Source organism: Nanorana parkeri, unplaced genomic scaffold (assembly GCF_000935625.1).
Source record: "Nanorana parkeri isolate BGI_ZX_2015 unplaced genomic scaffold, ASM93562v1 scaffold386, whole genome shotgun sequence".
In the NCBI taxonomy this organism is placed as follows: Eukaryota; Metazoa; Chordata; class Amphibia; order Anura; family Dicroglossidae; genus Nanorana; species Nanorana parkeri.
The window spans coordinates 720,757-733,562 of NW_017306654.1; the positions used below are offsets into that span (position 1 = coordinate 720,757).

At 45.4% G+C, this 12,806-nt stretch overlaps 1 protein-coding gene across 1 annotated transcript; it reads right to left on the reverse strand.

Moving 5' to 3' along the window:
- Positions 1-592: 592 nt before the first annotated feature.
- Positions 593-1,585, reverse strand: ANKRD63 (ankyrin repeat domain 63). Its single transcript, XM_018559272.1, has one exon. It carries the CDS (start codon positions 1,583-1,585, stop codon positions 632-634), a length of 954 nt encoding a protein of 317 aa, XP_018414774.1. The 3' UTR covers positions 593-631.
- Positions 1,586-12,806: the final 11,221 nt, after the last annotated feature.

Sequence of the window (12,806 nt, forward strand, 5' to 3'; positions counted from 1 at the left end):
CAATGTTCCCACGAGAGGTCCCTATGGGGTCAACGGAAGGCTGCAATGTTCCCACGAGAGGTCCCTATGGGGTCAACGGAAGGCTGCAATGGTCCCACCACTGGTCACCATGGGGTCAGAGGAAGGCTGCAATGTTCCCACCACAGGTCACTATGGGGTCAGAGGAAGGCTGCAATGGTCCCACCACAGGTCACTATGGGGTCAGAGGAAGGCTGCAATGGTCCCACCACAGGTCACCATGGGGTCAGAGGAAGGCTGCAATGTTCCCACCACAGGTCACCATGGGGTCAGAGGAAGGCTGAAATGTTCCCACCATAGGTCCCCATGGGGTCAGAGGAAGGCTGCAATGGTCCCACCACAGGTCACCATGGGGTCAGAGGAAGGCTGCAATGTTCCCGCAACAGGTCACCATGAGGTCAGGGGAAGGCTGCAATGTTCCCTCAACAGGTCACCATGAGGTCAGGGGAAGGCTGCAATGTTCCCACCACAGGTCACCATGAGGTCAGGGGAAGGCTGCAATGTTCCCATCAAAGGTCACCATGGGGTCAGGGGAAGGCTGCAATGTTCCCATCACAGGTCCCCATGGGGTCAGAGGAAGGCTGCAATGTTCCCATCACAGGTCCCCATGAGGTCACAGGGCCAGAGCCTGTCTGTTGCTGGGCAGGATGAGCTGGCTCCGGCTGCAGATGCTGTCTCTCCTGTTCTTCCTCAAGTCCCCGGTGTAGTTGGCCAGTCCCTGGCAGAAGTCGGGTGAGGTGACCCGGCGGAGCAGGCGGCTGCACTGGGCGGTAGGTGAGCCTCCACGGACGGGTCCGTCCCAGCTGTGAGCCCTCTGAATTCCGGGCTCGGGGACCCCCAGAGTCTCCCGCTGCCTCCAGCCGTCCTGTGCGTCGGGGTGAGCAGAGGAGCAGCTGCTGGAGGAGCGGAGGATGATCATGTCCCGGATGCCTTCATCTCTGCGCTGTGAGAAGGGTCGGGCGAAGCGCTCCAGCATCTGCCGGGACAGCGGCTTGGGGCTGCGGAGCGGCTCTCCCCCCCTGCGGGGCTCCGGGCTGTGCACGCTCAGCGCTCTCTCACACTCCCAGTGTCCGGAGACCCGGGCGGCATCCAGCGCGGACACCCCGGCCCGGTTGGTGGCGTCCAGTCTGAGCCCGAATCTCTTGTAGGATCTCAGAAGGAAGATGAGCTCGTCGCTGTGACCGCAGGAGGCGGCGTACATGAGAGCCCGGTTCCCCACCCGGTCCGGGATCTCCGGGTCCGCGCTGTGCTGTACCAACAGCTTGACGGCGTCCAAATGTCCCAATTCACATGCCAGACTGAGCGCCGTTCGCCCCGCTTCATCCTGACCGTTCACATCGGCGCCCTTATCCAGCAACAGGCGGACGAAGCGGCTCCGGAGCTCGGCTTCCCGCAGACACACAGCGTGCATGAGGGGGGGCCGCCCCTGCTCCCCCGCCGGGGTGTTCACTATCCTCCGGTCCAAGGCGTCCAGCACGAAGCGGGCCAGGTGCACCTTCCCCCCGTACATGGCTTCCAGGAACGTCTGAGTGCCCGAGCTCCGCCGGAGATCCCGGGGCCGCAGCATGCTGACGGTGTGTGTGTATCCCCGGGTGGGGAGCACCGACATTTATACTTCCCTGGTCACCATGGCGACTGCGAGCAGTGATGCTGCTGGCTGGGGAGACTCCCTCCTGTGTCAGGGAAAGAAGAGGAAACTCTCCGAGAAGGTGACCCGGGGACAGGACCAGGATGGCAGAACACACAATGACAGGGCATGCCGAACGGAACTGAGAACTGCCTGGGCAGAAAAAACACGCTGAAAAGGGAAAACTTGTGTACAACTGTCATGGGTCATTCATCTCTCCCCTCTTCCTTCTCCGCTGGCGTTCCTCTTTTCTCTTCCTTCTCTGCTTTCTTTTTCTCTCTTCTCTCCATTCCCTCTTCTCTCTGTTCTTTTTCTTCTCTCTCCCATTTCTCTCTATTCTCTTTCTCCATCTTCTTCCTTGCTTTCTTTCTTACTATGTGGCTTTTCTTTTCTCTCTCTTCTTTCTCTTTAACTCTTCTCTCTCTCTCTCTCTCTCCCTCCTTTCCCCCCTCTTCCTCCTTTCCCTTCTCTATTTTCTTTCCCTGCTCTCTCTCTCAATTTTCCCTCCTCTCTATCTTCTATCCCTTATCACTCTTCTCTCCCTTCATTCTCTCCTCTCTCTCTCTCCCTTCATTCTCTCCTCTCTCTCTCTCCCCCCTCCTCTATCTCTTCTCTACCCCCTCTCTCTTCCTCCGCCCCCTCTCTCCCCCCTCCTCTCTCTCCCCCCACTCTCTCTCTCTCTCTCTCTCTCTCTCCCCCCTCCTCTCTCTCTTCTTTACCTCTTCTCTTTCCTTTCCCTTCTCCCCCTCCCCCCCAACCTCTCTTTTCCCTCCTCTATATCTTCTTTCCCTTCTCTCCTTCCCCTCTCTTCACTTTCCCTTCTCTCTCCTTTCCCTTATCTCCTTCCTCTCTCTCTTTTCCCTTCTCTCTCTTTCTTTCTCCCCCCTATCTCTCTCTCTCTCTCTCTCCCCTCTCTCTTCTTTCCTTTCTCTACTTTCATTCCCTTCTCTCTCTTCTTTCCCTTCTCTCTCTCCTTTCCCTTCTCTCTTTTCTCCCTTCTTTCTCTCTCTTCTCCCTCACTGTTCTTTCTTTTGCCCCACTCTCTCAATGGAGGGTACTGCTCTCAATGTGGGAAATGTCCCCAATGTTACACAGGCAGCATAAATCAGCTGGCGGAAGTTTTAACCTGCGATATCCAGAACCAAAGAAGAACAATGCCTGTACATACACGTCAGGTCAATGGCAGACATTATCAGGGCATTGATTTCAGCGTGCTCTGAATGAGGTGACTGCCAGGAAGTGGTTACATTTGTTAGTAGCACTGCATTCAAATTGCTCTTGTGACCCTCGGCATAGACTTCCAGAAACACCTCTGGACAGTACAGAATACATAGAAAAACGCGCCGCTCAAATTTATCCGCCATCGGCGCGTGTTTGATAGATTTACGAAAAAATCTAGGATTGGCGTGGACGTGTTTCTAGGATCAAAAAATGTGTGAACTTGCTCATGCACATGCGCAGTTGCCTGGAGCACATCCGAACACGGCAGTGGAAGTTGTTTGACACATGTGACAATTGAATAAAAAGTGCTTTACTTCTTGCACATATCATCGAGTGCTGGTGACTTCTATTATAGGGGCACTGATTGGTCGGCTCTATGAGGACAGCCAGTCAATGCCTCTAACTTATACAACCTGTCCTGGAAATTATAGGGATAAGCATGCCATTCAAAGTTAAGGTGGATCTAGGGTCTTAAAGGAGAACTATGGGGTCAGTGTTTTTCCCCATAGTTCTCCTTAGGGTAACGGGAGGACACAAACAATGCTGGTGGCCTGGCAGGTAGGCTCTTATTGCACAGTAGACAATGTAGAAGAGACTTCTGCAATAAAAGCTGGCATCCTGTTCTAGTTAATACACTATGATGCACATGATTGGATTACTGTACATTCTTGGCATACGTTTGGTGCCAAGGGTGGCGCTGAACCTGGAAAAACTGGTGAAGATGTCAGTGGTGGTGACTTGGTAGATCACAACCGTGACATTGCGGAAGGAGGCATCTTAGCAGATCAGTCTGCCATAATGTGCAAATGTGCATACTCGCATATTATGTCAAAAGCCCTGGGCACTAGCAGCGGAGCTTAGTTCTGCTTTAAAGGGCGGCTCTTCTAGGATGACAGATAAGATGTCTTTATTATTATTCATTTTTCACTTTAGATCTGCTTTAAAGTGACACTGAACTCAGGAGTTAAATCTTACTAATGCATTCAAGTACCTTAACTATTAACAAAAAAATGTATCATATTTGTGTATCACTCGGCTGTAGATCCTCAAATCATCTCTAAATTGGTGCTGACACTGTCCTTCCTTCTGGAGGGTGGCTACTTATGTTCCTCATGGTCCCTGTGTGTGTTGTAAAGTCACTGCTCCAAGTTCACTCCACAATGGATTATATTTTCAATACCAAATAATAAACTAAACGTGAAATTGTAGTCCATCACAGGAGTGAGTTTGGAGAGCCATGGAGAACAAAAGTAGTCCCCCTCCAGAAGGAAGGACAGTGTCAGCACCAATTTAGAGATGATTTGAGGATCTACAGCCGAGTGATACACAAATAAGATACATTTCTGTTAATAGTTAAAGGAGAACTATGAGGTGAGTGATAATCACTCATCCTCATAGTTCGAGCCGACGTTTGACAATGAAACTGTAGATCAATAGATCGGGAAGTGAGCGAACACATACCGTTGCTCGCTCACTTCTCCATCATCTCCCTGCAGAGAGCCGTGACTGCAAGTCACGGCTCCCTGCGGACACTAGTATATGTCCTCCCGTGAACATTAGGAACGGCCGGGGGAGGGGCCGGTCACAGCTGGCTCTGTCTCTAGATAGACAGAGTCAGCTGTCATTTACCCAGCTGGGTAGATCTCGGCAGCATTGTCGGGATCCCTCCCGGCTGTGGCGGTCTCGGTATACCTCGAGCTATAGCTCGCGATATACTGAGCTTTGGGTCACGGGAGGACACTAGTATATGTCCTCCCGTGACTCTTAAGTGAACTATGGGGGAAAACACTTACCCCATAGTTCTCTTTTAAGGCGTTTAATTGCATTTTTAAGATGTAACTCCTAAGTTTAGTGTCACTTTGGGTGGATAATCAGAATCCGAAATAACGAATTTATCATATGCCCGAATATACTAAAACTATATTCGGGCATACATAAATTCATTTGCAGAACACGCGTGGTGGCCATATTGGCCACCGGCGCCTTCTGCGCAGGGAGACCACCATCTTTGAGCATATTTTGGTATATCTTGGTATACCAAGATACACTCAGAGATGGCGGCGCACAACTGCAGAACGCGCCGGCGGCCGACATGGCCACCACTCGCTCCGCATTTTCAGTGTGACGTCACATGCTGAACGAGCAGTGGCCATATCAATACTATGAATTGCAGTCCAATTTTTGTTTTTTTGTTACTGTACACATATTTTCTGGTCTGGTGTGCCATCCCACTAAATTGACCATGTGGGGACACAAAGTGACCATGGGCCATCAGGGAAGAAAGAGATCAAGTATTGAGAGTGTTAGAGAGAGGAGGCAGAGAGTAGATGACGAGGAACAGTTGCAGATTTCCAGTGAGGCAATTCTGATTGGGCACTTGGAGCCCAAAGCTCCTAGGGGACCCATGCCTGACAGTGCCACTGTTTCTAGACCTTGGGCATATATTGTATACCATAAATATTGCAGACCTCCAATCAAGGAGATCCCATCACCATTTCAAATATACAACAATGTAATTAAAAGCACCTGTATGGACGGCCTCGGCAATGGATACCCCTCGTGGAAACCAATAACTCGTTCCAAGGCCGATCATTGTATCCACTTTAACCACATTATACATACTCTAGCTGAGTGCCGTCCGATTACATGGTCTTCTGTATTTTTGTAACGTGTGTGTCCTTTATATTAATTAGATATATTTAAAACTAGATACGCAAAACTAGATAAGATAGATAAAACTAGATAAGATAGATAAACAAACAATTTTAATTACATTGTCGTATATTTGAAATGGTGGTGGGATCTCCTTGATTTGGGGTCTGCATTATTTATGATTTATTGAATTACATAGGAGACTCACCACCTGGCACTATATACACTATGACAATATATTGTACCTTCCTCCCCGTTTACTTTATTCATATCTTGCATACCCTGGCCTTCAAACCTTGCCCTGGCTGCTCTGCCGGGCAAGGCTGTCACTTTTACTACAGGGTCCTGCTCTGTGCTACAGCTCATGCAGCAGCTTTATTGACAGCAGTATTAACAAGCTTTATTGATACATTTTGTAAAAATATCATTGTAACAATGTATTTAGGAATGTAGACTAGTTCTTTTGTGTAGATCAAAAAAATTTCCTTTGTTCTTTACATAATGTCACTTATTTATAGCAAGTTCACAATTAAAAAACAGTTTTATTTCTTTAAAAAACTGTTCCCATTTAACAACGTGTTAACACTTACAGGGTTATTCACAAAAGGATGAAGAGTTTGGAGAAGGAAAGAGAAGTGAACAATCTAGGGTCAATCTAGGGGGTCGTGACCCTATGTTCAGTGGAAAAAACATACACACCCATCGCACTCCTGACCGGATAAAAAACCCTAAGTGTAGGGTGGGTGCTGAAATGACCGCGGATGCCTCCGCAATATAAGTCCAAAACCCGTGGACCCGTGTTCAGTGGGTCGCCACATGCTTTCCACTTTTTTAGGTGAGAGGCTCCTTTGCCTCCCCCTAGAGCAGCACTGTCAGTTCTCGCGCCAAGTAGACATTCAAAATATGTTTCCGCTGTGTGTCAGCTTGAGGTGGGATGGAATGGGGCTATGGCTGCGAGGAAGCTCCATCCATCCGTGCATTGCCTACAGCTCCCTCTCGTGTCCTGTAGAGGTGCCTGGATCGGAGTGACATCACATTCTGGCTCCCGGCACACCAACAGGGTGCGCATATGTTCAAGGGTGCGCATATGTGCAAGCAATGCACATATGGATGGAGCTCCGTCACAGCACAGCAGCCCACTCTGGACCCTAGGCTGAGGATCCCCTCCGGTTCTCGTAAGGTAGGGAGACTGGGTGGACCTTAAACGTGTGGAGTGTGTATGTGTGTGCGAGAAAGTGTGAGATTGTGTCTGTGTATGAATGTCAGTGTTTTTGAGGGCACGTTCACACTAGTACTATGCGTTAAACTGTACCACGCAATTGCACGTACCATGCATTCTGGTGTGTGGAAGGTGTGTTGTGTCTCCATTCATTTGAATGGTACTCCCAAACGCACCTCCCACTCACAGTTCGTACGTCTTCGCACCAGAACATGCAGTACCCTAATGCCGTGCGTTGCATTGCAGTGTAACTTGGGTCGCGACTTAATGACTAAGGACAAATGTGGGTCCTGAGGTTACACAGGTTGAGAACCACTGATCTAGGGCAACATAGCTGATTTGGAAAAATTCTCCAATTCAGCTCACTTTGCAGTTCAGCTATGTTGTCCTAGATTGTTCACTTCTCCTGCAATCTCCAAACTCTTCACCCTTTAGTGAATAGCCCTGTTAGTTACCTGTAATCATGCTTAATTAATGTGTTATTAAACCCTTAAAACATTCTTTATTTTATTAGTGCACCTACTTGCTTAGACATATGCTCAGTCATTTTCTCCCCAGGTTGCTCCATGCTGCAGAAGATCTACTAAAAATTGTTGATGTAAAGTAGTCACCGCTCTAAGCTCACTCCCGTGATGGAGTACAATCTCACGTTTCCTTTACTAATTTGTATTAGGATTGTAGTCCATCACAGGACTGAGCTTGGAGCTGTGACTACTTTACAACACACAGGGACCATGGGGAACAAAAGTAGCCACCCTCCAGAAGGAAAGAAAGTGTCAGCACCAATTCAGAGATGATTTGAAGATCTACAGCCGAGTGATACACAAATAAGATACATTTTTGTTAATAGTTAAGGTACTTGAATGTATTTTTAAGATTTAACTCCTAAGTTCAATGTCACTTTAAGTGCAAAATCCTTACTGATATGTCAGTTACTAAAATGCATGAGGAGACTGAAAGGGTGAGCTGAGCAGTGGAAAGATCGATGTCGGTGTTGTCAGCATACCGATGATATTGAAAGCCATGGGAGGCTATAAACTGACCAAGTGAGGACGTGTAGATAGAGAAAAAAAAAAGAAGTCAGAGGACAACTGAAGGAGCTGTTAGATAGGTAGGAGAACAAGGAAAGAGCAAAGTTCTAGAGGCCAAGGAAGTGACGTTTTTTTGAGAAGAGGCAAATAGTCAACTGTATGAAAGGCAGCAGAAATATCTAATACTGTGAGTTGGGATTAGGCTCAAGGGAGGCAGAAAAGTCAATTTTCTTAAACAAAAACAGCTTTATTATTCCAGCATCCCGTACCTCGGGATACTTGTGGCAGTAATCCCTGGTGTCCCCATTCAGATGTTGCTGCAGGATCCATTCAAGTTAATGGCAGGTTGACAGCAGCCACATCTGTACATGGTAGGATTACATGCTGTTTGGGATAGATGATTGTTGCTAGACACATCTTTCCGTCACTATGTTACAGTATGGAGCACTGGCTATTGTTTTTAGCTCCTAGTAAGTTGTTAGGTAGTTTTAGAAGGGGCAGAAGCCAGAGGGGTCGGGAACGGTGTTATGAGTGAGCTAGCAGCTTAGGTGGTTCTGAACTACATGTTCTAGAAGTTTGGATGCAAATGGAAGTGAAAAGATGGGTCTTAAGTTGTTCAGGCTGGTGGGGTCCAATGTTGGCTTTTCAAGTATGGGGGGTCACCAGTGCATTTTTTGGAGTGGAGTGGAATAGTCTAATAGAGAAGGAGAGATTGAAGATGTGGTTTAAATAGCTTAGAATAGAGCAAGAGGGTGACAAAGATAGTTGCAAAGAAACGGTGTCCAGGGGGCAGTTGGTTAGGTAAGCGTCAGAGAGCGAGCTGTTGTATACAGAAGTGGCCAGGTCAGGGCAGGACAGGGGAGAGATTTTGTCATAGAGACAGTCCATAACAGAATAGAAAATGGAAGGGTTAAAGTTGTGAAGATTTCTATGTGTAACTGCTAGTTAGAGAGATAGGGGGTTAAATACAGGAAGAGCGTGAAACTGATACTGTTGTGATCAGAGGGAGGAGAAGGGGTATTGGAGACTAGTGGTTGCATGGTGTGCAGAGGCAGGTGAATTGTAAGGTCAAGGGTGTTGTCAACAGTGAGTAGGAGTGTGTGTCCATTGTGTTAGTTCAAAGGATGAGAGTTGGCGGAGAAGTTTTGAGGTAGTTGGGCTGTTAGCATTAACAAGGATGTTAACGTCACCAAGAAAGATTGGTATTGATAGGTATTTCAGAAGAGAGAAAGTAGGGCAGCCAGGCAGAGTAGTCATCCAGGAAGCATGACACTGATCCTGGAGGCTGATAAATCAGGATTCTGGCAACGATATAGTTAAACTGCCTGAATGACTAATAACACTGAATTGTTTATAAGCAGTGAAGCAGGTGAGGACGTGTGAAAGAATTTCTGATTTTCAGAGACTGCTGATTCCTGTGTAGGAAGTTAACTATGCCTAAGACAGCGTACGTCAAAAACAGTAATTGCAAACCCCACTCCCGTGAATCACATTTTTCCTGATTTCTCATGGGACCTGATTAAAGCATCTTCTCTCTGAATCATAAAGTGATAACCAGATTATTTTTTGAAGAACATTGGCCATCAAATAGATTAAAGGATTTGATCACTTAAATATATAATTAATCTACTCTACCATATGTATTATGCTAGGCAGATATTTCCTGCTCTTTAACAAGCTTGGTGGTTCTTCAGACAGTCATAAAATGCAGCCAGAGAGAAGCGATTGCTGGATAGGGCCAGGAGGAGCGATTTCACTGTTGGGGAAACTCTCACTTTTGCTATGAGCTGCTTAGATATAATTGGCTTGACATTAAAAAAGGGCCTTTTTGGCACAATAACTGGTCCAGGATAGTTGAATGGAGCTTCTCTAAGGCTCAGGAGCCATTTAAAGCCCATTGTACCCCTAAAAAGCATCAAAACCACCTTCCTTATTGACTGAAATTATTTTGCTAAAATGGCGATTTTTTTTTTTTACTGGAGACTCTCCTAATAGAAAAGAAGAATAAAGTTTGGCTTTGGATAGACTTTAACACTTAACCTGTTCTTAACCCCTTCATGACTGAGCTTGTTTTTGGTTTCTGTTCGTAAATGACTGACACACTTTTGACATTTTTGCTGTGTGATTCTTCCACGTCAGTAATATACTTTCTTACAAAGTGCACCCACACATATTATATATTGTTTTTTAGAGGACAGATAGGGCTATATATTTATATCACATATGTGTGTCTAACGGCTCAATTAGGACAAATAAAATATAAAAAAAAGGAAAAAACATAAAAAAACACTTTTTTCCCAGTTTTGATTTGTAGTATTTTTTTAACAAAACCAGCACAGCTAAAAAAAAAAATGCAATACATACATTCATTTATTTGTCCCTTATTTTGTATTTTTTTAAACTTATTTTTTATTTTATTTTTTTACACTTTTCACTTTTTTTTAACTTAAAAATGTTATTTTATTTATTTAATTATATCAAGCAGTCATTGTGAATTAATCTCACTATTACTGCTTGATAAATTAATACATTTTTGGTTATCAGGCTGCTTCAAACTTCAGAACAGCCGATAATAAGTTAGTGACACCGATCCTGCAGCAGTTCAGGATTCAACTGTCACTAAAGGTTTTCTGATTGTTGCAACAACGATCAGCAAACTGAAACATTCTTCTTTCAGGAATAGATACATTGTGTGTCCGCTCTTCTGTGACTCTCAGACAGCCTATATTAAGGTATCGGGTGTCTGAAAAAGGTTAACCCTTTCATTAATGGATGCCTAGATAGTTAGACATCCATTACTGAATGGTAACCGCTGATTCTCAGCGGGTTACAAGCCTTCTAGTGCAGCAAATAACTCGTCACGTACAGTGTACGTGACGAGTCATTTGGTCCCTTTGTGGCGGGACGTACAGTGTACGTCTCCCGTCACGAAGGGGTTAAATGTAACCCTCCTCTAACACATAACCCACTATTTAAAGGAGAACTTTGAGGTGAGTGAAAATCACTCATCCTCATAGTTCGAGCCGACGTGTGACAATGAAACTTTCACACGTCGGCTCAATAGATCGGGAAGTGAGCGAACACATACCGTCGCTCGCTCACTTCTCAATCATCTCCCTGCAGAGAGAGGTGACTGTCAGTCACCGCTCCCCGCAGAGATTCACCCCCTCCCAGCTCCTATTCTCCAGTGCTGACTGGAGGAACGGACGGGGAGGGGGCGGGCACAGCTGGCTCTGTCACTAGATAGGCAGAGCCAGCTGTCATTCATGCAGCTGGGTGGCTCTCGACAGCATTGTCGAGATCTGTCCCAGCTGCGGCAGTCTCAGTATACAGTGAGCTGTAGCTCGCGATACACTGAGCTTTGGGTCACGGGAGGACGCTAGTATATGTCCTCCCGTGACCCTAAGAGAACTATGGGGAAAAATAGTTACCCCATGGTTTTAAATTCTAACCTATACTTTAACACTTAACCTGAAATTCCCTAACACTGTCCCCCATCTGTTGCAAACCCCCTCCCTTTATCTGATGATTTCTTCTTCCTCCTCGAATTCGCTGTCCAATTTACCAAGTACCCCTTTTCCTCCTGCATACCCCATCCATGGCATCGCCAAGCTGATTTTCCTTCCTCTAGTCCATGTCACAAAAAGCTGGAAGGCTTGCCCTATTTAGTGAACAGAAGCGTTTGAAAACTGTGCTTGTAACACAATAAGGTTGAAAATGGGTGAAGATTCATTTTAATTATCCTATCTCCAAATCTCTGTTTATTTTATCTGCACATAATTGGATAATTGAATTGATTATTTAAACTATTTGTGTGAACATTCTCAAATCCTTTAGTAAATCAGCCTCCTTTTTTTGTAATCCAACACAAGTCACCTCTTTTACCTGTAATAAAGTGTATCCTGTGTGTGGATGGCTGCTGCTTACTACATAAATCCTCCCTTTAGTGTGGTGATGTTCTGGCCCAGCAGGGGTTAATAGCAGCAGCTGCAACTGTGAAGGGCTCCCGTCTTTCGCCCTCCCCTTCACAAAATGCCTTATATTAGTTTCTGAGAATTCTAGATATTGTGTTAATAGATAGGGGAAATCCTGCCATTCATCTTCCTCTTGTCCATTCACAGAATGCCTTGCATTCTTTAAAATTAATACAAGGAGTTATGTGAATGAATGAGGGAGGAGCCACTGCGGTAATCCCCAACAATGCCTAGATATCATCGTTCTGTCTAGGATCAGTCATCATTGAAGAGAGGATTTATTATAGTGAGCAGCAGTAATCCACACATAGAATAGACTTCAGCACAGGTTTAACTACAATTATTAAACTGTGTAATGCGCTATGGTATAGTGTTGTGGAGGAGTAGTATAAAACCTTAAATCTATATAATTATGAATATTAACTGTTAAAACCAGATATATTGAAATATGTATGTGTGAACCTTAAATGATGATTGATTTTCTATATTTTAATCTATCCAAGTTTAGAGATCCAGTTTTGACTGGTGCTGCTGATTTTTAGTTTACAATTGGTAATCAATCAGTAAGCCTGACAGGCAGACCTAAGTATAGTTGAAACAGTTGTTGGGAATGCTGAAAGAAGACTTGGCCTTTAAAATGGGTTTGAAGAATAAACCACATTACTCAGGACATAGACTATGATGCCCAAAATGGGATAGAAGGAGAACACATGACTCAGCTACTAGAGTATGGCACTCCCTTATGCTAATCAGAAAGACTTTCAAGGTAAACATCACATAGGTTATTTTAAAGTAAAAGCATGGATAAAAGGATGAGGGATGATCCTTCAAGGGTCACTCACACAGACTCACACTCATTCACTACAGATCCACACACACACACACACGCACAGCATCACAAAGACACACCCACACCCCCACACTCACATTGAATAGACAGACACCTGTTAGGACTATTTTTACTTACTACCTAAAGCCACGTTTCTTAAGCATCTTATAGATTTCTGCTGTAAGATATACTATATTTTGTAATCATCAAGCATCTTATAGACTAATTCTGTAAG

Excerpts from the sequence above, each read along its gene's own strand:
- ANKRD63 (XM_018559272.1), bottom strand. The coding sequence starts at position 1,585 with ATGCTGCGGCCCCGGGATCTCCGGCGGAGCTCGGGCACTCAGACGTTC.